This window comes from Misgurnus anguillicaudatus, chromosome 12 (genome assembly GCF_027580225.2).
Source record: "Misgurnus anguillicaudatus chromosome 12, ASM2758022v2, whole genome shotgun sequence".
Taxonomy (NCBI): domain Eukaryota; kingdom Metazoa; phylum Chordata; class Actinopteri; order Cypriniformes; family Cobitidae; genus Misgurnus; species Misgurnus anguillicaudatus.
Window position 1 is genome coordinate 35,019,846 of NC_073348.2, and position 20,270 is coordinate 35,040,115.

Consider the following 20,270-nt stretch of genomic DNA (forward strand, 5'->3'; position numbering starts at 1 on the left):
CCAACATCGCATTATGAGGGTGCATGTAAACATAACAACAATAGAATTGCGTTGCGCGCCATTCGCGCCGCACCTACCGCGCCGCAGGATGCCTAATTGCGTCTTTGCATGAACTTAACATGTAAATCACCCGTGCTTGCCGCCTCTACCGTGGCTGGTGTAAACGCAGCATAATGTTGCGTTTACACCAGCCGCAGTAGAGGCGACAAAAACGTGCTATTCGCGCATAGTTGGATGCTTGAACATTTGAGTTTATTAGCTTAATTCTAGTCATTCGAACCATTCACATGGAAATCCACGTCATGGGAGGGGCTTCTGCGACTTTGCTGACACTCAGCTCGGTTCCTGTGATCACATCACTACTACAGCAAGGTCCTGATTGGTTAATGCGGCGCGGAAATCCGCCGAAGTTCGGATTTTTCAACTCGCGCGTTTTCCGTGGCAACGCTCAATTCGCGCGTTTTGAATTGAGGATGCCTAATCGCGTCTTTGCATTGACTTTACATGTAAATCACCCGCGCTTGCCGCTTCTACCGCGGCTGGTGTAAATGCAGCATAAGGCTTAATATAATTTAAACGGATAAGTCACAAAAAATGTATTCCCTCACAGTTGTCATGAGGGGAATAAGCTATATAGACCAAAAACACTTTTTGTACCAAGCTGTAAACATATTATTTTCTGCTGTAAAGTTCGGCCTTTTAACATGGGGGTCTATGGGAATTGACTCCCTTTCGTGCTAAGTTTCAAGCAGCCCGTCGATAAATTCCAGTTTAAGTCACTTCCGTATTTGCATTCTAAGTAATCGAATATTGGTATTAACACAGAAATTTTGCATCGGTGCATCTCCAATTAAATTATCTAGTAACTGAATATTTTAATTAGATTATTGAATTAATTGAAAACTATTTTCATTGAAACTTTAATAATAAATAGGAATACTCTAAATTTAATCTTTGACGAATCTCAAATTAAAATTTTCTTCAATACAAAACCACTTTACATCATGTCTATGATGTTCTAAAGCTTTGTTTTGAGAAACAGCCATTGGTAAGTTCTTATAAGGCTTATGTGAATGCTTATATTCAGAAATCCATTAGCCTGCGCATTATGTTAAATGATGCTATATTCAGTGATAATAAAGAAATAACAAACATAGTATATCATGATGACATGGTAATTAAAGTGAGATTTAGACACAGTGAGAAGTGAACATGTGGCCACATACAATCTGTCAGAACAGACGTTTAATGTATTAAAATGTACAAGTGAAGCAAGAAAAGTTCTGTGTTTTGTCTTATAAGAAGCGAAAATCGAAGTTACTTGACAGTGGGGATCATCTGTGAACACGAGGTCTGAACATGAGTTTGGTCATACAGAAGTGTGTGTCAGAGATACACAGGTGTGTGACAAACAATGCAAGGGGAAGTCTAAAATACTTAGCTTTACCTTGACATAGAAAAACTTTGTAAGCTGAAAGTAGCTTTGTAGCACTTCTCATATAGCACTTCTCTCTATGTATCCTTACTTATAAATCGCTTTGGATATAAGCATCTACTCAATGCCTAGATTTAAATGTCATGTAAATGCATGGAATATATTTAGGGTTAATGTTTTAATTATAAAAATATAACATACTTTAGGGTTGATTTTTTATGTGAAAATTACATGTATACCAAAATAGCAGCTTTCACATAAGTATGCTGCACTTTATTCGATAAAACTCCTCAAAAGTACAGAATTTAATCTAGTCTGTTAATTGAGCTATAGATGAGCATTTGCATAGCCCACACTTGTTAAATTAGCAGCACGATGTAATTAAAGATCAAGCAGTTTTGGAACACCATTGACTTCCATAGTAGGAATAAAATAATGGTTTGGTTACAAACATTGCTCAAAATATCTTCCTTTGTGTTCAGCAGAACAAAGAATGTATACAGGTTTGGGGCAGAGCTTTCTATGCCTTTAAAACCAAAACAGAAATTAATTTACAGCATTGGTTCTCTTAAATTATTCTATAACAAAGTCTAAATCTACCAACCCAAACTTTGGGAAACTAGAGACCTACGTGACTTCACACTGAGACTGAGATATATGGGAAGTAGCACAACCATACTGTGTGGACAGTAGAACTGTGAGAAGATGCGAGCGTTGGTTTCTGTTAGTTTTACTGATGTGTCCTGACAGGCAGTAGGTAGCACAGCTGCTTTACCAACCCACATTCTGTCAGTCAAAAGCTTTGATTTTCAAAAAGGTAAGATGAGTCTAGAATCTTTGTAGGAAATACATGGCGCCTCTAGGCAAGGCATTATATTTGTATACAATTGGTAGCTAAAACATTTCCTGTCAGCTTTTTCAGACTTTGCCTCGCCAAACTAAGAGAAAGAACTTCTAGCTGTTGTGTGATCATTTTATTGATTTACATTTATGTATTTTGCAGACACTTTTATCCAAAGCAACTTACAATGCATTCAATTTATTATTTTTATCAATAGGCTATGTGTTGTGAGAATTGAACCCATGATCATTGGATTGCTAATGCAATGGTCTACCAATTGAGCTACTCAGCTGTTGATTTTATATAATTTACAAACACACTCCTATTTTTTTTACATAGCAAATCCTATCCTTCAGTTGCAAGCATTAGCATACAACCTTACTTTCTGTCACATACAGTATCTGTCAGGTGTTTCCCTGGTCCAGTCTTTTATTTTGCAATTCTGTTCTATCTGCTATGTTTTGTAGTTCTTCTTTGTAGTTCTTTTGTTTTATTAGTACATGTGCTTAATTGGTTCCTAGGTGTGTCTAGTTAGTCATGATTATTCTGTGTATATACAGCATACCTCAGTGTTTCTTTTGTCCTTTGTTGTTTGCATGTAATGGTGGTCTGTGCCTGATCTGGTTCCATGGTCTGTGTTTATTTCTGTATTTATATCTTGTTTTATTTATATTAAAACCTATTTGCATTTGGATCTGCTGCCTGCTATCTCATCATTACACTTTCAAAGCTTTCACAAAGCTTTATATTTTTCAGGCAGAAGTAGAAAGTCTGATCACTAACATTTCCAATGCATTTCTGATTAAAACAATATTTAAAATGATTCATCAAATTATTCAATTATTCATTCACATTTATCAGTGGGCCTATCCCTGTGGATCGAACCTATGACCTTTTCATTGCTAAGCAATGCTCTATCCTAGAGATTTCCAAACTGTATTTTATTCTGCAGACTTTTTAACAATTCAATTATAAATATTATTATAAAAATATTTATAATTAAATTATAAAATATAATATTTCAACAATTCTATTATAAAATAAGTTGTTTGGCAAATGGTTACTTTAGTAAAAAACTTTTTTTTTAAATAATTGTATTCTTTAATAACCATTCACTACAAGCTGAATTCAAAAGTTGGCAGCCACGACAATGCTTTATTTTTAAAGTTACATTCTAGATCTAGAATAAAAGTCTGATAAACTAAATCTACGTTATGTACTTTAGAGGGTTTTGCATCGGATCTCTTCATTAACATTTGGACAGGGAAGCTTATTTTTATGCAGTTTTCACTGTGGTAAATGTACAGTTTTTCCCGGGTAAGTTTTTCATACGTTTAAATCTCCCGCCGATATTTTAAATCGTAACGGTCGTAACTGACAGCTGTACAGTTGGGAGGTGTTTCCTTTCCATAATCAGTGTCTAATAACGTTACTGTTACTTTTGTATTTTTTGTGCACAATTAAAACATTAAAACAACAAAATATTTACCACAAAACAAGTCTCAAATAAACTTAACCAACTAACTTGTTTAAAATAAAAATAGGCTTCTTTACCTCAGAATAGTTCATTTAATTCATTACCTCAAAGTGTGTGAACTTGTAATTGTTTGACAAGAGCGGAGCTCCGGCGGGAGGAGGCGGAGGAAGGAGGAGCGAAGCGTCCGCCTCATCCTCTCGTGAGTGAAGGGAGAGAGTGAGAGAGTATGGAGCTCATTGTGGGTGAGCCGGACTGAGAGAACGGCGGAACGACACATGAGGAGAAAAGCTCCGTTTTAAACGCTGACATACAGCAAAGAGAAGACAGGAGCTGGAAACCTCCACGACGAGAAGATCAAGCGTTTGAAAGAATTCAGCGCTCCTAACTTTGAAGGACCTCGGTGAGTGCGCGTCATTGCACCCCTGGTTACCCCTCACATCTCCCCGACTCTGAAGATGCGACCGCTGCTGCTGATCGCTGGGCTGCTCGGTTTCGGTAAGTCACCGGAGTTTTTCCCTCAGCTATTGTGTGCACGCGCATTCACCTGTCAACGACTTCAGGCTCGTGGAAAGTGTCCGCGTGACTTTTATGGGGTGTACATTGTTGTAAATCTGGGTATTTTTATAATGATTTGTGATGCGATGTGCACTGTGGATTTTGGGATGCTTGTTTATGGGGGTTTGTCGTTCCCTGCGCTGTCGGTCTTGCACTGTTCATGCTCGCGCGTATCGGCGCGTTTCTGACAATTGGACACAAGTCAATACTGATCTACACATAAGGGGGTCATCTGAGCAGACGGAACTGTTGTTTATTTGTCATTTTGTGTACAAACACATGTTTAAGCACTGGGAAACCACATCAGTGATAATTGCTTTTATTTGTGTTCCTTAACTTCCTTTTATAGGCTGTTATATGTTTTAAATCATAGTTAAAGATTTCTATATCTGCGCCTACATGTTCTATGAGATAATCAATAAACGTCTTGCCAGAGTTTTACGTTGCACGTTTTATATCCAAACACATCTGATATATGCCCAAAAGTCCTTTGGCAGGTTTGATGTGTGTGTCAGTTTAAGGGGGTCTTGGTGAGGTTAGGATGGATTCTTAACTATATCCATCACGACTTAAGCTTTCCAGGCATGTATAAACACCTGACACTCGTTTTCATTTGCAGCATCGACTTCTGCACCTCTCCCGATGCTCTCATCAGAGATTTTGTGTTAGATGATTGTGCGAGCTCCAAATAACCCGGAGACGAACCCCCGAACGCTCACATTTAAGGTCCAGCACGGGCCAAACTCCTCATTTAAATCTGAAACCAGCAATAAAGCCTCCGGTATGGCTCCCACATGCACACTTGAGCGAATGAACATCAAATCTCAAGAGGCTTTCTGTTTTATTACTGCTTTTTATGAGTCTGTGTGCCAAGATGTTAAGCCTCGCAGGGCTCCGTGTCTTTTTCCTTCTTACCTCTCATGTGCGAGTCTTGAAAGCGAGCGCTTTGCCATCACTCTGAAAATCATTTTTTATGGCCTGAGAGGAAACACTGACAGGATTTCTACCGCAGAGTTGTGTTTACGCCATATGCACAGAATGTTGCACTTCGGCAGCTCCAATATCAATGATGATATACCGCCGGTCCCCCTCCTCTTTTTGTGCATGCGTAAAGTTTGTGTTGCCTTGCAGCCTCCCAGTTCGGCTGAAAACTGAGAAACGTTTCATAAACAGTTTATGAAACTACACATATAATTAACAAGCACCCCGCTTCAGCCAGCTACACCAGAGATTCATCCAAATAACAGATATTTACGCTCCCCGTCAGAGAAAATGTTGCTCTAACAAGCGTGCGCTTGTGAGATGAGATGCTATCAGGTGTGCATGACAGAGCTATCTGTGTCTGTACCAGCCCCCGGGGACGTTTTGTTAACCATGGCCGACTCTTGTGTTACAAATGAACGCTGGGTTTATTTAGCATCTCCTGACAGTTAAATCGGAGCGCTGCGGCCAGGGAAACGGAGGGAGAGGAAAAGTCGATGCGATCTGACACCCTTCATCTGATCCCTTTATCTGCGCCGTGGCCCCGCTGCCTCCCCAACAGTGAGATATTTTCCCTGCAGCTCATTCGAGCTTGTCCCAAACTCCCCCGTGAAAAAGATCCTCGGGCACACCGGTTCAAAGAAACCGTACCAAGTTCTAAAACCAAGAGGCTCTTTTTTTTTCAAAATGTCAATTTGAATGAATCTCAGAGGCTTCTTTTGTGAAACCCTCACTCCGTTTTTTGCCCATCGCACGTTTCAATAAATCTCCAAACTGCGTCATTGAAGAAGCGTTAAACTAAGCTAATATTGAATTTCCCAGACTCCCACCCCCCCAACTCCACAACTTCCTGATTGCTGCAGAGGCATCATGTTTCCTCTTTAAGTGTCATAAACACCATCAGCATTGTCAGCAGCGGTTTGCAGCCGTGGGGGCAGCGTAGCGCTGCATGGTTTTGTGCAGCCCACACTTTGCCATACAAGATGCTGTCAACGCTTGCTAACAATTACATTGCAATCAGAGCTCGTCTTTCAAAGCATTTAGACTGTGGGGGCAACGGCTGTTGTTTGTCAAGCAACCTTTGCCTTTTGTGTATGGAATTATGCACGATCGGAAAAGCTGTGGCAGTATGATAATGCAGGAGACTAACATTTTGGGAAACGCTTTTAGTCAAATTTGATCAAAATAGTAGTTTATGAAAGAAGGAATGCGATACGTTCCCGAAGTTTTGTGGTTATTCGTTTACCTCGTATCGAAGATTTGCAGCATTCTGTCAGTAGAAGCTTAATTTTCCCTCACTCATTTCTTTTATTTCACACATCTTTGAACTCTCCACTGCCTCAAAGCCGCATTAAAGCTCTTGGTCTCGAAGAGAGCTGGGTTTTGCCCGGCCTAAAATGTGGTATTTAAGTGTGCTCGGCTCTGTGAAGCAACCAGGTAAACACCAATTTTCTTCCAGCTGGTCCCATCCTTCTTGCTGTCCATCCGAGCGTGTCCATTCGACTCGGGCCGGGTCAGCTCGGGAATAAGGTAGAGTGCGTTCCCGATTTCGGCACGGCCCGTGCAGATGGGGTCAGCGTCCATATGCTGTCTTCTGTATTTGTTTTTTATCTAATTTGATTTGAGGCAGACAGAGACAGATTAGCCCATAAATAAGTGAAGAGAAAATCACAGCTCAGGGAGACAACAGAAATAGAAAGTGCACCGTGTTATTTCGCCGCCATACCATCATCTTTTCCGGTGCTGACCAGGATATGCAAACCTGACTGTCAGAAAAGGCTTTTAATTCACTGGCAACTTTATAAAGATAAGAGTTAATTTTACCTTGCGTAAGTCTGTTACCCTGCTCTACTTATCTCCGAGTTCATTAGATCACATTAAAGCTTCAAGGCCGTCAGATTCTTGCACGTGATTTCACACTTTTCACCAAAGTTTCTTTCTTTTCACCCACACTGAAGCATTGACAGGCCTAATGGGATCTAAGCAGGTAATAACAAAGTCATTTCTTGACATGTTTGTATATGAGCAATCTTGTGTGTGTGTGTGTGTGTGTGTGTACGAGGGTCCCTGCTGTTTATGTGGGTGGCGGTTTGTCTGTGTGTATATGAGCTTATTTTTCCTCTTATCTGCGCAATCAATCATTTGATCATTTATTTCTCTCCCTCATTTGCTGAAGGGGGTTGTTTGAAAAAACATCAGCATCATTTTATTCTTGCACTATATTGCAGCTATGAATCAATGTGACGCTGCCACATATTTGCTCTGCATGGCAAACAGTTGTTAGGTTGTACTTCGTGACACGCACTGAGAAATAGACTTAAGCAGGCCTGGTACATTTCACATACACTGTCAAAAAAAGGTCCCTAGCAGCCAATGTGGCGGTACCCTTTCCAAAAGTACACCTTTGCATCTTAAGAGTTCATATTAGTATCTCAGACGTACATATTAGGATTGTGTGCGGAAGATTGTATAACATGAGTTACAGTAGTGCTGGGATGATTAATCACGATTTATACTAATAATGCCAGTCTGATATCAATTCTGAATCACAAAGGCGATATTATGCACAACTCTTTCATGTATTATGACTCGTTGATCAGAAGGAAGTCCTTATAAATCTAAAATCACTGAGTTTGAGCGTTGGTCCCCTCTTGTATACGGTGCATCTTTATGTGGTTCCTCAGCAAACATAATCATTATAAATATTTTTTACTATCATGACAAATACCTGTAAGGGGGCATACACACCAAAGCTTTTACGCCCACGGCTGGCGCATGTTTGATTCCAATGCAAACTTGGCGTTTTTTCTGCGCTCTGCGCTGAGCGTCGAGAGTTGGAAGAGATTCAACTTTGGGTGAAAAGCTCCGCTCGTCAATGTCAGTTCTCACACCGCCGTCCAATCACAGTGGAGGAGGGGCGGGACAAGTATCACAACAACCAACCGGCTCACAGCTCAAGTATCACAGCTAAAAAGCACTCGGCTGAAAAAACAGCTGGCATTCGGTGTCCACCAGGCGTTTTCAGACGCTTTTAAAAGTTTTGGTGTGCATAACCCCTAAAGGTTTGATGAACTGTGATATAAATATGCTCATAGGCATTTTGTGGAGCTGTATGTGTGTAAATGGTACTTCTACGGCGCATATTTAGTTTCTGCACGAGAGCGCCCTCTGGCTTTTTGATGTAGCAATCATTTCACGATTTATTGTCCCAGCCATAACATGAGTCTGATCTGACAAAGGCTTTGGGAGGTTTTTTGTGACAGACAGCCGAACACCTGATTTGGCAGGTCGGTCTTCGTCGGAGTCTGGCGGAATTACATAGAGAGCTTGTTTACTACAGCACAAATGTGTGCCACAATACAAGCATAAGCCTGGCTTATTTGAATGCAAATCTTTGGACTACATAACAGCAACTGGGGGCGGGGTTAAGTCATCTTACCTTCACATAATTCCAAGATGTTTTTCCTAACAATGCATCCTTCTCTGGCCGCCAACACTTCACCCTCTAAACCGTTCTTTGTGGCCACGTTTCTGATAAGAGGCTGCACATTGACCGTTTCAAAACACAAAAATGCTTTGTCGCAGCGGAAGGGTGGATCTGAACCCCGTGAGGCACAGTTAATACTTCTTCTTCATTATTTTGTGCTAGTAAACCAAACGCTTTGATGGCATCTTTTTGATGGGAACTGCAAGCAGTCGCCACGGGAGCTTATAATAATTGTTCTCAGCATGCGTCTCTTGTGTTGTCTCTATTCATTCAAGGCAGATCTGAAAGAGCATATCGCTTAAAGCCTTTCAGATAAAGAACCTCTAATAATTTTTGAAAGATGGCCAACAACCAAGTTTACTCTCAGGAGAGAAAGTGGCTGGCGGAGACTCTGTCTCTTGTGTTGTGGTGACGTCCGTAGTGGTCAGGTGGTCTCAGTACAGCATGCAAAATTGTTCACCGACAGGAAAATTATTTCCCACTAGTCTGAAACAGTGGGAAATACCAAGGGATGGGCTTGCAGAAGCCTTTTAATGCCTTGTGGCGGTTCTTGAAATAATTTGGGGAAGTTTTATGTGGATCTTATGAAAAATTAATCTGGTTGTTTTTTTCAACCGCATGTTAAATTGTATGTTAATATCTTCTATGTTAAGTCAGATGTTTCCTACAACCTATTCCCTACAGCGATTTTGTACTTACTTAGCAAATAGCAAATGCATGCAATTCCTATTTATTTATATAAAAAACTGTCCTCTTTCATGTTTTTTACGCATTACTTCTTCAGCTTCTCCACTTTTCTATTTCACTCTTGGGACTCCATAGTGTGATACTGTAGATACCATGCTTGTTTTTTGCCAAATTGATGGAGATGTTTCTTTGCAAGTTGCTTTGGATAAAAGCATCTGCTAAATGACTAAATGCAAATGTGATATAAAGATAAAAATGCATCAAGCAAAGCTCATGAGACTGTGTTTCTTTCTTTGTGAAATTGTTAAGGGAATCTATTTGAAATCCCTAAAAATGCAAAATGTTGGGATTTGCATTTTTCAGACTCAGCTCTCTAAGTGTTTGTCTTTGACTCGTCTCTAAACCCTTAAACCACCCAGAACAGCAACTTCTGTTCTAGGCGGTTTATCCGCGCCTTTTACGGAATAGTGAGCGAGGCCATCTGTACATTAAGGAGAGCTCGTTTTCAACTGCTGCATCAATTGCTGTGGTGCTTTGATTTAATAATGGAGAACGCTGATTCAATCAGCAGCACCATCCACAGCCCTGAAACATCCGCAGAAAATCGCACGTGAAGCGCGGACACATCCGTCTGGCACGTCCGCTTGGCTATGGACCAAGGCTAAATGGTGCAGCTTGAGTGAATTGACTCTCTTGCGACGAGCGAGCCAAAAAACACGAAACCAGCTTCTTTTAATATCTGATATGTCCCACAAACAAATGAAGCAATGCGGGACACAGGAGCCCAAGCTAGATTCTGTTAAGATCCTGTCAGTCTTCTGCGGTTTGAGCCAGGAACAGGCTGATACGCAGAAAATGTGTGAGCTAAGTGCAGTTTATTTTCACCTTATCAATACTGATAATGGCACCACAGAGGGCTACGTAATGAAGAATGACTGGGCAGTTATCTCATAAAAGCCGTAAAGTACGATCAGATAGCATGCACACAGACTTGCAGAGCAGAAGCGTTTTCTAAAAGTTATTCTATTTTCTATCGTGTGCGTTGAAAACGATGCTTTGTCGAACGTCATCGCTCGCTGCTCGGCAGTAAGACTAAACCACAGGTGTTAGTATGTGTGCTCGCCTGACAGCTTTTCAGTACTAAAAGCTTAAAATGTGTCCACTTCCTATAAAAGCCAATTTTTTGGAGAAAGATAAAACAAGGTTGAAAAGGAGACAACGGCAGGCACGCCTCAACTTCGACAGTCAGAGTTTGATTCTCTGCGAGACAAAAGGCTTCTGCAGCATTTAGAAAGCGCATATTTTCCCTGCGAGAACATTAACAATAACTCAACTTTACAAGTATCGATAGTTATTCAGCAGAAACAACATAGAGTACTGAAGAGAGTCGCTGTAATTTTGAAACGTCAATATTTATTGACGTTCACAGACAGAGTCCAGCTGACCTCTGCTAAATGGGATGAAAATGATTTCTTCAAAGGTTCATATACAGCAAAACGCTTCTCATATTTTTATGCTTCTGTCTGAAACGTTTTCCCTTCGGACTCCTAAAACCTACCGAAGACAACCGGGAGAGGAATAGCGTATGCTTTTATTTGCATCACAGATTTCCGACAAAAAACATACAAAATGTACTTTGCTATGAATTATTGCTCGTCTCAAAGGATCTCGGCAGAAAATCTGCATGAAATGATACATTAGTCTGAATAGACTATCGTGAGGCTTGACTATATGTTGTTGTTTATCTTGCATTTAAAGCATGAATTTATTATAGCACACAACAAAAGAGGGCCATTTTCAAGCAATTTAAATGGTTTTACAGCAATAATCATTTTAAAAAGCAAAAATAGGAAGCTGGGTTCATCCCACAGGCACTGATAAGGAATAAATGCATAATAATTATTGCACGAACGCCGTCTAACGCTCATGAAATGGTGTGACACCATCTACACTTATTAAAGATCAAGGTCCCAGAGGACATGACTAATGTGGGTGGCCTTACAGCAGTTACCACTTTCTAAATCAGAAAAGGCGCACTATATATCTCAAGAGTTTTTTTTTTCATTTATTGTCATTTCTACAACACCAGCAGTTTTTGGGAAATCCGCAAAGCTTCGTCTCAGGGACATGCATCAGTGCGAAGGTTATTCAGAGTCCAGCTAAATCATCTTTAGCTCTGAAGTGCAATCTTCCTGCAAAGTACATTTTTCAGGTGGAGGAGTATTTCAGTCTGCTTTTACTCGTTTTTTTGCTCTTGCTAATCCTGAGCTGTTTCTTTTAGCACAGCTAAAACTTTAGGGTGGGTGCTTTGACTTGCTGCTGCATTCTCTGTGCTGCAGGCAGCTTTGAACCCCTGTAGTTCCTGATTGCTCGCAGTCCATAAATGTGTTCTCTCCGAAATCGTTCAGAGGTCGGCTGTATGAGGCGTAGTGCTGAGCTGTGTGGTTGTACCAGGCATGTGGTCTTGTTTTTTGACCCTTGGGGTTCCACGTCCCGCTCCTAATGGCCCAACCGCAGCCTCTGCTGCGCGTCAGATGATGGGAACAGGTTTGGTAAATAGCAAAGACGGACTGCTGTTTTCAAACATCCCTAATGGGATTCTGGTGTAAATTATCATCTGAGAAGTAAAGACAGTAGCAGATGGGAAAGGGGGGAGAGAAGACTGATGTCTTTGGTTTTCTACACTTACTCGTTTTAAATGGGACGAAAGGTGCGAAAACATTCTGAACAACAAATAAAACCCTGAGAATCCATTAGAATGTCGTTCACAGCTTTGGACTTTCATTTCATTCATTTTTTCTCTGTGAGGACATTATCATATAGCTGTCATCATTTTCGATATCATATTGAGATGAGAAATAAAGAAACGCATTCCTCACTGAGCGTATAAAGACTTGCACCTTCTGTTTTCTCTAACTCATTATTATACTTTCATTTATCACAAAAAATATCGTTTTAAGACACAAAAAGTCTTTAAGGAGTTACTGCTCCATGTTACACCCAGAGAAAAAATGTATTGCTTTGAGGTTCCTCTTTAAAAGCTTAGAAAACTTTATAGTATTTGCACCTATGTTAAAACTCAGAGGCATCGTAATTTTTTTTTTTCATTTTATTTATCATTATTTATCTTTTTCTATATCATTTCTAAACAATGTCTAACATTCTACATGAAATCATCTTTCGTATTTTGTAGAAGAAAAGAGTACACTGTTGTTTCTAGACGCTTCAGCAGCAACAACATAAACAAACGGCTTTTGTGGACTAAACGCAACTTCCGGTAGACGTCCACGGAATCAATAACAACAAGGGACAACCTTTAAAGGGACACTCCACTTTTTTTTGAAAATACCGTAAAACTTCAAATAATAGCCCGGGCTTTTATTTTCCCAAACCTATCATCACACCAGGCGTCTAAAAGAGACAGGCATCTATAAGAGACAGGCTTTTAATTTAATTGTTCCAGAATGACAACAGGAGGTTACCACATATTACGTTTTATTTTTAATTTGAATGTGTTTAACAAATTAGTTCGTGTAATAACAACAGTCTTAAATTATTGGCAGTATAAATAAAGCAAACAAGGATATGTTTTTTTTATTGGTTGTTGCGTGAAATCTTACCCAGATACAACAGTGCTATTTTTCTGATTGGCTATTGTGTAGCCTCTTTCTCTTTTTTTTGTATTGGCTCGCTCGACTTAAACTCTAGGGAAGACGGGCTTGATAGAGAGAGAGAGCAGTGCGGCCAGATACATTTTTGGCGCTGCAGCATATTAAATATGATAAATAGTGTTTCCGCGCGAGAAATGCAATGTGTGGCGGGAGTGCATGCATGACAAAAGACTGAAAGCCCGGCTATTATCAGCGGCCCCAAAACACTACCGGCCCACCTATCCTGACTCTCCCGATTGCCACTTCGCTACTGTCATCATCACCTCAATCCTGGCGACGAAGCTTGTTGTGTTGTCATAGTGATGAGTAACGGAACACGTGACATCTACCGGTAAGCAAAAAAAACTTTAGCGTGTTCAATCTGCACCATAGAACTGTCTTAAACAGACTATCTGACAGGTTTTAGAAGAGTAAATACAACCCGAAACTAAAAAACAGACCAGGCCTGTATTTGAGACAGGCGTTTATTTACCCAAACCTGTCGTCACACCAGGCGTCTAAAAGAGACAGGCGTCTATTTGGGACCAGGCTATTATTTGAAGTTTTACGGTATGCTCATTTTCCAACTCCTCTAGAGTTAAACATTTACATTTTACCGTTTTGGAATCCATTCAGCCGATCTCCGGGTCTGGCGCTACCACTTTTTAGCATAGCTTAGCATAATCTATTGATTCTGATTAGATCATTATCATCGCGCTCAGAAATAACCAAAGAGTTTTGATATTTTTCCTATTTAAAACTTGACTCTTCTGTAGTTACATCGTGTACTAAGACCGATGGAAAATTACAAGTGGCGATTTTCTTGGCAGATATGGCTAGGAACTATACTCTCATTCCGGCGTAATAATCAAGGACTTTGCTGCCGTAACATGGCTGCAGGAGGCACAATGATATTACGCAGTGCCCGAAAATAGTCCTCTGCTATTGAAGGTTAGCAAAGGGACTATTTTCAGGTGCTGCGTAATATCATTGCGCCTCCTGCAGCCATGCCACTATATTAAATGTTTAACTCTGGGGGAGCTGGAAAATGAGCATATTTAAAAAAAAAATTATTCAAAGTGGTTAAGAAAAGTTGAAGAAAAATCGCAAGGACAAGCAAGCAAAAATCTTCATTAGTTCTATTTTATATCTCAAATTGTCAAATGTTTTTTAAAATGTTTTAAAGGGGTGGTTCAATGGTATTTCAAGCATTCTGACTTATTAACACAGTAATAGAGTTGTTTCCTCATGCTAAATGTAGGCAAAGTGTCAAAAAAGCATTTGGGTGTATTACAGAGTATTTCTGTGCCGAATGCACTTCGCCAGGGTTCATACAAGTTTTGGAAAGTTTTTTTCGATTACAATTCCAGCTGACGTTTCAGGGGTTTCTATACTTATCACTTCTTTACATGGGCACTTCCCCCAGAAAACCCCGCCCATCCGTCAATCAGCGGGAGACGCTAAAACTTGCAAACATCAAATCACGCGACACAGCTTTGTTTAATTTCAAAACTCAACAATGGCACGAAAGAAGAAGTGTGTTTTTCGATGTAAGGAGAGGAAAGCCAGCCTTATGAAACCAATGGATATAGTTTATTATCCGGGGTAGCAGCGGAGTTTTGCTTGTGTGCTTAATGCGTTGGATTTTCCCAAACGGGTCATGAGTTGCATGTGGTAAGTAAGACTTCTGTCTTATGTTGGAAATAGCAACGTGCATATTTTATAAATGACACGAACATTCAGAGATATAAAGAATGTAATACTACTCTATAGGTACTCCAGATTAACATCAGAAATGCAGAAAATTGAGCTTTAAAAACAAACTTTATTTTTCTTTCCAATGCTGTGAATTCACCTATTCCTTTTTACAAACATAAAAAACGCATTTCAGAATTAAAGCGAGAAGGTCACAGCTCGCTTTCGGAGGCAGATGCTTGAGACTTAAGCCCATGGCAAGGTTGTTTTAGGCCGCGGTGAGGTTTCCTTCAGTCGCCTGTGATGTAAGTAGGACAAACTCAGGATCCCTCAAGAAGATCTCTGTCTTTTTAATACCATTGGTGTCCAGAGGGTCTGAAAAACAGAGGTTAGTGATAGAGATACAGCTCTGGCAGAGAGCAAATAAGGAGATATGACATGTCCCTGTAATGGGTCTTTAATGTCAGATAGCAAGAAGACACCGGAGACCTGTGTGGGTGCTTGCATGCTTACTCCTGGCTTTTAGGGGCGTGAAAGAATAGGAATATCGGCATAGGTGTGAAAAAGAGTGGAGACAACATTTCATTTAGCTTGTCAGTTGTCACAGGTCAAGGGAAAACATCTCCTGTGGCTCAGAGAGCTGATGTGAGTAGAAGCTCTTAGAGAAAGAAGAGAAAATAAGAGAGCGAGAGTATCCGTCCATGTGTTGACTGGACTGTCTGACGAAAATGTGCATTACAATGGAAAAATAGTCAAAAACATGTAGTTAAAGCTCAGGATGTCAAACTCACCCTCGCACTCAACAATGGCGTGGACTCGCATCAGATAGCCTCCATTTTCCCCCCGCCGAAACACGAGCCTGTCAAGACATTTAAATGTGAGGCGATTTGATGTGACAGACAGGTTGGGACATATGCTTCCTTTGAAATCATTGACAGACAAATGTCTTTGAGAATCACATGTCAGTCTGGACTTCCAGTACTTGATGATTTGGGAATCTCTTCTATTGTAAGGCACAGACTGGCCAGAGTTTCATGCTTATTCGCATGACCTCTTTTTCCCTGCAATTCCGGCTTTTCTAATCTCTCCTTTTGGGACCGTCAGGCAAATTGACTGGTGGTTTGTTTGGCAGATTGTAGACGCTGCATTTATTTCTTACTGATGGCGCTGCCGCTCTTTCTTTAACCTGTCCACCCTGAACACCTCGCTCTCCTGCCTGAGATGATGTCTTCATGGTTGAATTATAGGACATGATGGTCATTAAACGTACAAGTTTCTCTTTCACAGACTGTCTTGTTTTCAGCGATGAGAAAGTTGTATTATAGGCTTTTTTGTTATGCTTTTATAATGGGGAATCTAGATAATGTTACATTCAAACTCACTATGTCAGACTGAGAGCCATGACTTGCAATTAAAAAGGCTTTTGTAACAAATTCGGTCTTCACATTAAATTGTAACAGTCTTTGTGATTCTGCATCTTTGAGAGAAGATGGGATTGTTGAGCTGTCATACCGCTCGGAGATTTCCCCAAGGGCTCTTAACGCTACAGGGCAAACCCAGGCGCTTGACTTAACTTCACTCCTCTATGGCACAGGATTGCCTTGGGTCTTTTTGCATTTACAGTTCTTTTCTTGTACTTTCTCCCCAGTGTGCCTTACAAACAGTGGATACAGTACGTTGTGTGCAGTAATATAGAAATTAATTGAGCTATTGGCTCATCCAATCGAAATTGAAAAGTTTTAAGGCTGAAGTTTAGTCAATTTTTTACGTATACGCAGGGGTCCTGACATATTACAGAGCATGTGACATATTTTTCGTTATCAGAAGAGTGCGAGTATACTGTACACTAGAGCTGCACGATTAATCGTTAAAAGACTGAGATCTCGATTCGACCCCCCAAACGATCTTAATTCAGCATTTCAATGATTCAGGTAATTATATTTTTAAGGAGAAAAGACGCAGTTTCGTCAGTTCTCTCGACAACACACAATCACAGCGGCCGCGTTAACGTCTTTACATCTCATTTATTACTGAGCAAGCCAGATGTGCTCGTGTTCACTTCACTGCTACAGCGGATGCTTTCGCCGAGAAGTTAGACAGAAAGAAACAGAAACTAAAGAGAATGAGTGAGACAGAGCAATGCGCAGGTACGTCCGACAAGAACCTTGACGTTGTTTTAGTACCAAAAAGAGGATCTTTTTCCGGATCTTATCCCTTCCGAAAGGGTTTTTAGCACAGTGGGGAACATTGGCTGCGTCCAAATACCAAACTTGCTGTCTTTGCACTTGACTGCTTAAATTACGTTTACTTGACGGAAGGCTTGTATTAAGCGTGGCCAACAGCCAGTCACAGTGGCCGCAACCTATGCTCTGGTCTTCCCCATAGGTTATTTGCATAAGGCGATCTGATTGGCTGATGCATGCGTTGCCGGAAGTTGAGGAATGTTCAACTTATGCTGCGAGCAACAGCACTGATGCAGCGCCAACGGATCCACAATTCAGTTTGGCAATGCATGACATCACCCATTAAAAGTGAATGGGAAGTGTTAACGCCCGTGTGAATGCACGGTAAGTGGGCACATGCAATTTAAGGCCACGAGATTAAAGTCCACATAAAGTGTGCCATTTGAGACAGGGCCTCTAGTTTTCAAGGATTTGTGCTCGACTACGCATGTACAGTCTTGTTCAAAATAATAGCAGTACAATGTGACTAACCAGAATAATCAAGGTTTTTAGTATATTTTTTATTGCTACGTGGCAAACAAGTTACCAGTAGGTTCAGTAGATTCTCAGAAAACAAACAAGACCCAGCATTCATGATATGCATGCTCTTAAGGCTGTGCAATTGGGCGATTAGTTGAAAGGGGTGTGTTCAAAAAAATAGCAGTGTCTACCTTTGGCTGTACAAACTCAAAACTATTTTGTACAAACATTTTTTTTTCTGGGATTTAGCAATCCTGTGAATCACTAAACTAATATTTAGTTGTATGACCACAGTTTTTTAAAACTGCTTGACATCTGTGTGGCATGGAGTCAACCAACTTGTGGCACCTCTCAGTTGTTATTCCACTCCATGATTCTTTAACAACATTCCACAATTCATTCACATTTCTTGGTTTTGCTTCAGAAACAGCATTTTTGATATCACCCCACAAGTTCCCAATTGGATTAAGGTCTTGGGCTGGCCACTCCATAACATTAATTTTGTTGGTTTGGAACCAAGACTTTGCCCGTTTACTAGTGTGTTTTGGGTCATTGTCTTGTTGAAACAACCATTTCAAGGGCATGTCCTCTTCAGCATAGGGCAACATGACCTCTTCAAGTATTTTAACATATGCAAACTGATCCATGATCCCTGGTATGCGATAAATAGGCCCAACACCATAGTAGGAGAAACATGCCCATATCATGATGCTTGCACCTCCATGCTTCACTGTCTTCACTGTGTACTCTGGCTTGAATTCAGAGTTTGGGGGTCGTCTCACAAACTGCCTGTGGCCCTTGGACCCAAAAAGAACAATTTTACTCTCATCAGTCCACAAAATGTTCCTCCATTTGATGACCTCAGTGATTGAATGCCACACTGCTATTTTTTTGAACACACCCCTTTCAACTAATTGCCCAATTGCACAGCCTTAAGAGCGTGCATATCATGAATGCTGGGTCTCATTTGTTTTCTGAGAATCTACTGAACCTACTGGTAACTTGTTTGCCACATAGCAATAAAAAATATACTAAAAACCTTGATTATTCTGGTTAGTCACATTGTACTGCTATTATTTTGAACAAGACTGTATGTTCGCATAGATGTAAAAAAACAGACTATTCTCCGGGCTCTACAGTACAAACAAACAGCTGGAAAAGCCTGTGCTCTAAGTACGAGACAGAGTTAAGGAATTACACAAGACTGTCTTTTCCCATATAACCTTTATTTGCAATCTCAGCACATCAGGTGTAGACAGGAAATGTTTGGACTATTAAAGAACTCACGGCTTCTGAAAAGAAACTTGCACAGTTATTTTAAAGACTGCAAGTTCTTCGCTTTTCTCCTGGGCTTTGTTTTCCGGCCAGCTGGAGAAGACAAGCTGTGTCACATACAGTAGCTGCGTCAGACATGCTGGACATGTGCTGTTTTGAACTTTGGCTTTGATTGCTGGGGCATGAAAGCGAGTCAGCAAAAGTGAAATGTAAAACTGGCTGAGGGGAAGCAGAATTCTGCATGCCAAAAAAAGTCTTTGGGCACATCGAGAACTGTAAGCCTTGTAATTTTTCAATTAAGAAAGACAGTTTCACAGTAACTGATTTCTGCGCTGTGTCTTTTATATTAATTAACTGCATTTTATACTACCATGCGGCATTAAAAAAAATCAAGTTTGCACATTTTAAAAGAAAACAATTAGCACAATTTAATGTTTAATAACTAATAGAAAACTAGTTCAGATTAATTTAGGTCGGACATGTGGATGTTATTGATAAGTGACTTAATATTCTCGTTGTGACTCAGAGGATAAAAAAGTCATCAGCGGGAAAACAGAAATCGTCTGTGCTTTTAGAATATGCAAAACAAATAATTACTTTGACTTTGAAGAATAAACATGAAGAATTAGGCTGGAACAACAGGAAAGAAAAGATACTTCAATAAATGAGCTTTTTCAGTGTCTTTATCTATGCAGTCTGCTGCGTAATTTGTCGCAAAAACATGAAAAATACATAGCCGTCTGCTCTAGTGGGCATAAGTGTTAAATAATTACAATAAACTGCCTAAGGTTTCTCTAAACCAGAGAACTTCAAAGAACCCAACTTATATTTGACAGAGAAAAAGCTCAGACTGTCATGCTCTATTTTTACATTGACTTCAGCTCCCACTGAAAACCGCCTCTTTATGCGTCTCATAATCCCATTGCCCCCTGTGTTATGTGTTATTGTGATATTTCATCAAAGCTCCCGGGAGCAGCGGCGTTGGATGCTAGAAGGTTACTCTGCGAATGAAAACACCCAAATGATGTCTACTTTACCTGAAAAACAGAAATAACACGAAATGATGGCAGACGTAAAAGCGGATGATGACAGTAAAGGCTGCAATGAGAGAAACTGAAGAATGCAGAAAACACACAGAAAGAGTTGCTGTTAATAGTGAAACGTTTTTGCTTCAGCATATTTCCGGATCGGTTCAGTCTTCAAACCGGTCTCCCAAAGGACCCGCAACTGTTACTGCTGAGAAAATATTTTTAAGGAAAACGATGTGGATCCTTTCAGGTTTATCAGGGACTGCAATGGCCACGTGATTCTGCTCGCATCAGTCTGCTAAGAGGTGAAATTATATTTGGTCTTTTAAATAAACATGGATGGGGGAAAGTAAAATTAACCAATAATATCACAGCCTATAAAGCCTTGTTTATACTCAGGCCTGTGAGCACCATGAGCCTCGATTCATCGAACCGGTGTTTATACTTGACTCGCTCG

The 20,270-nt window shown here is 40.4% G+C and overlaps 1 protein-coding gene across 10 annotated transcripts in view; it reads left to right on the plus strand.

Annotated features, from left to right (window-relative positions):
- The window catches only part of kirrel3a (kirre like nephrin family adhesion molecule 3a), a 258,127-nt gene that overhangs the window by 90,590 nt on the left and 147,267 nt on the right, over positions 1-20,270 (plus strand). For 2 of the 10 annotated variants that reach the window (XM_055207843.2, XM_055207838.2), the window contains exon 1: positions 3,641-4,248. The exons of 4 other annotated variants lie outside the window; for them this stretch is intronic. In XM_055207843.2, coding sequence (XP_055063818.1) covers positions 4,209-4,248 — 40 coding nt within the window. In that variant the 5' untranslated portion in view covers positions 3,641-4,208. Of the gene's footprint in view, positions 1-3,639; positions 4,249-20,270 lie in introns of those variants that run through there. 4 more of the 10 variants (XM_055207836.2, XM_055207839.2, XM_055207842.2 and 1 more) reach the window with 3 other exon arrangements.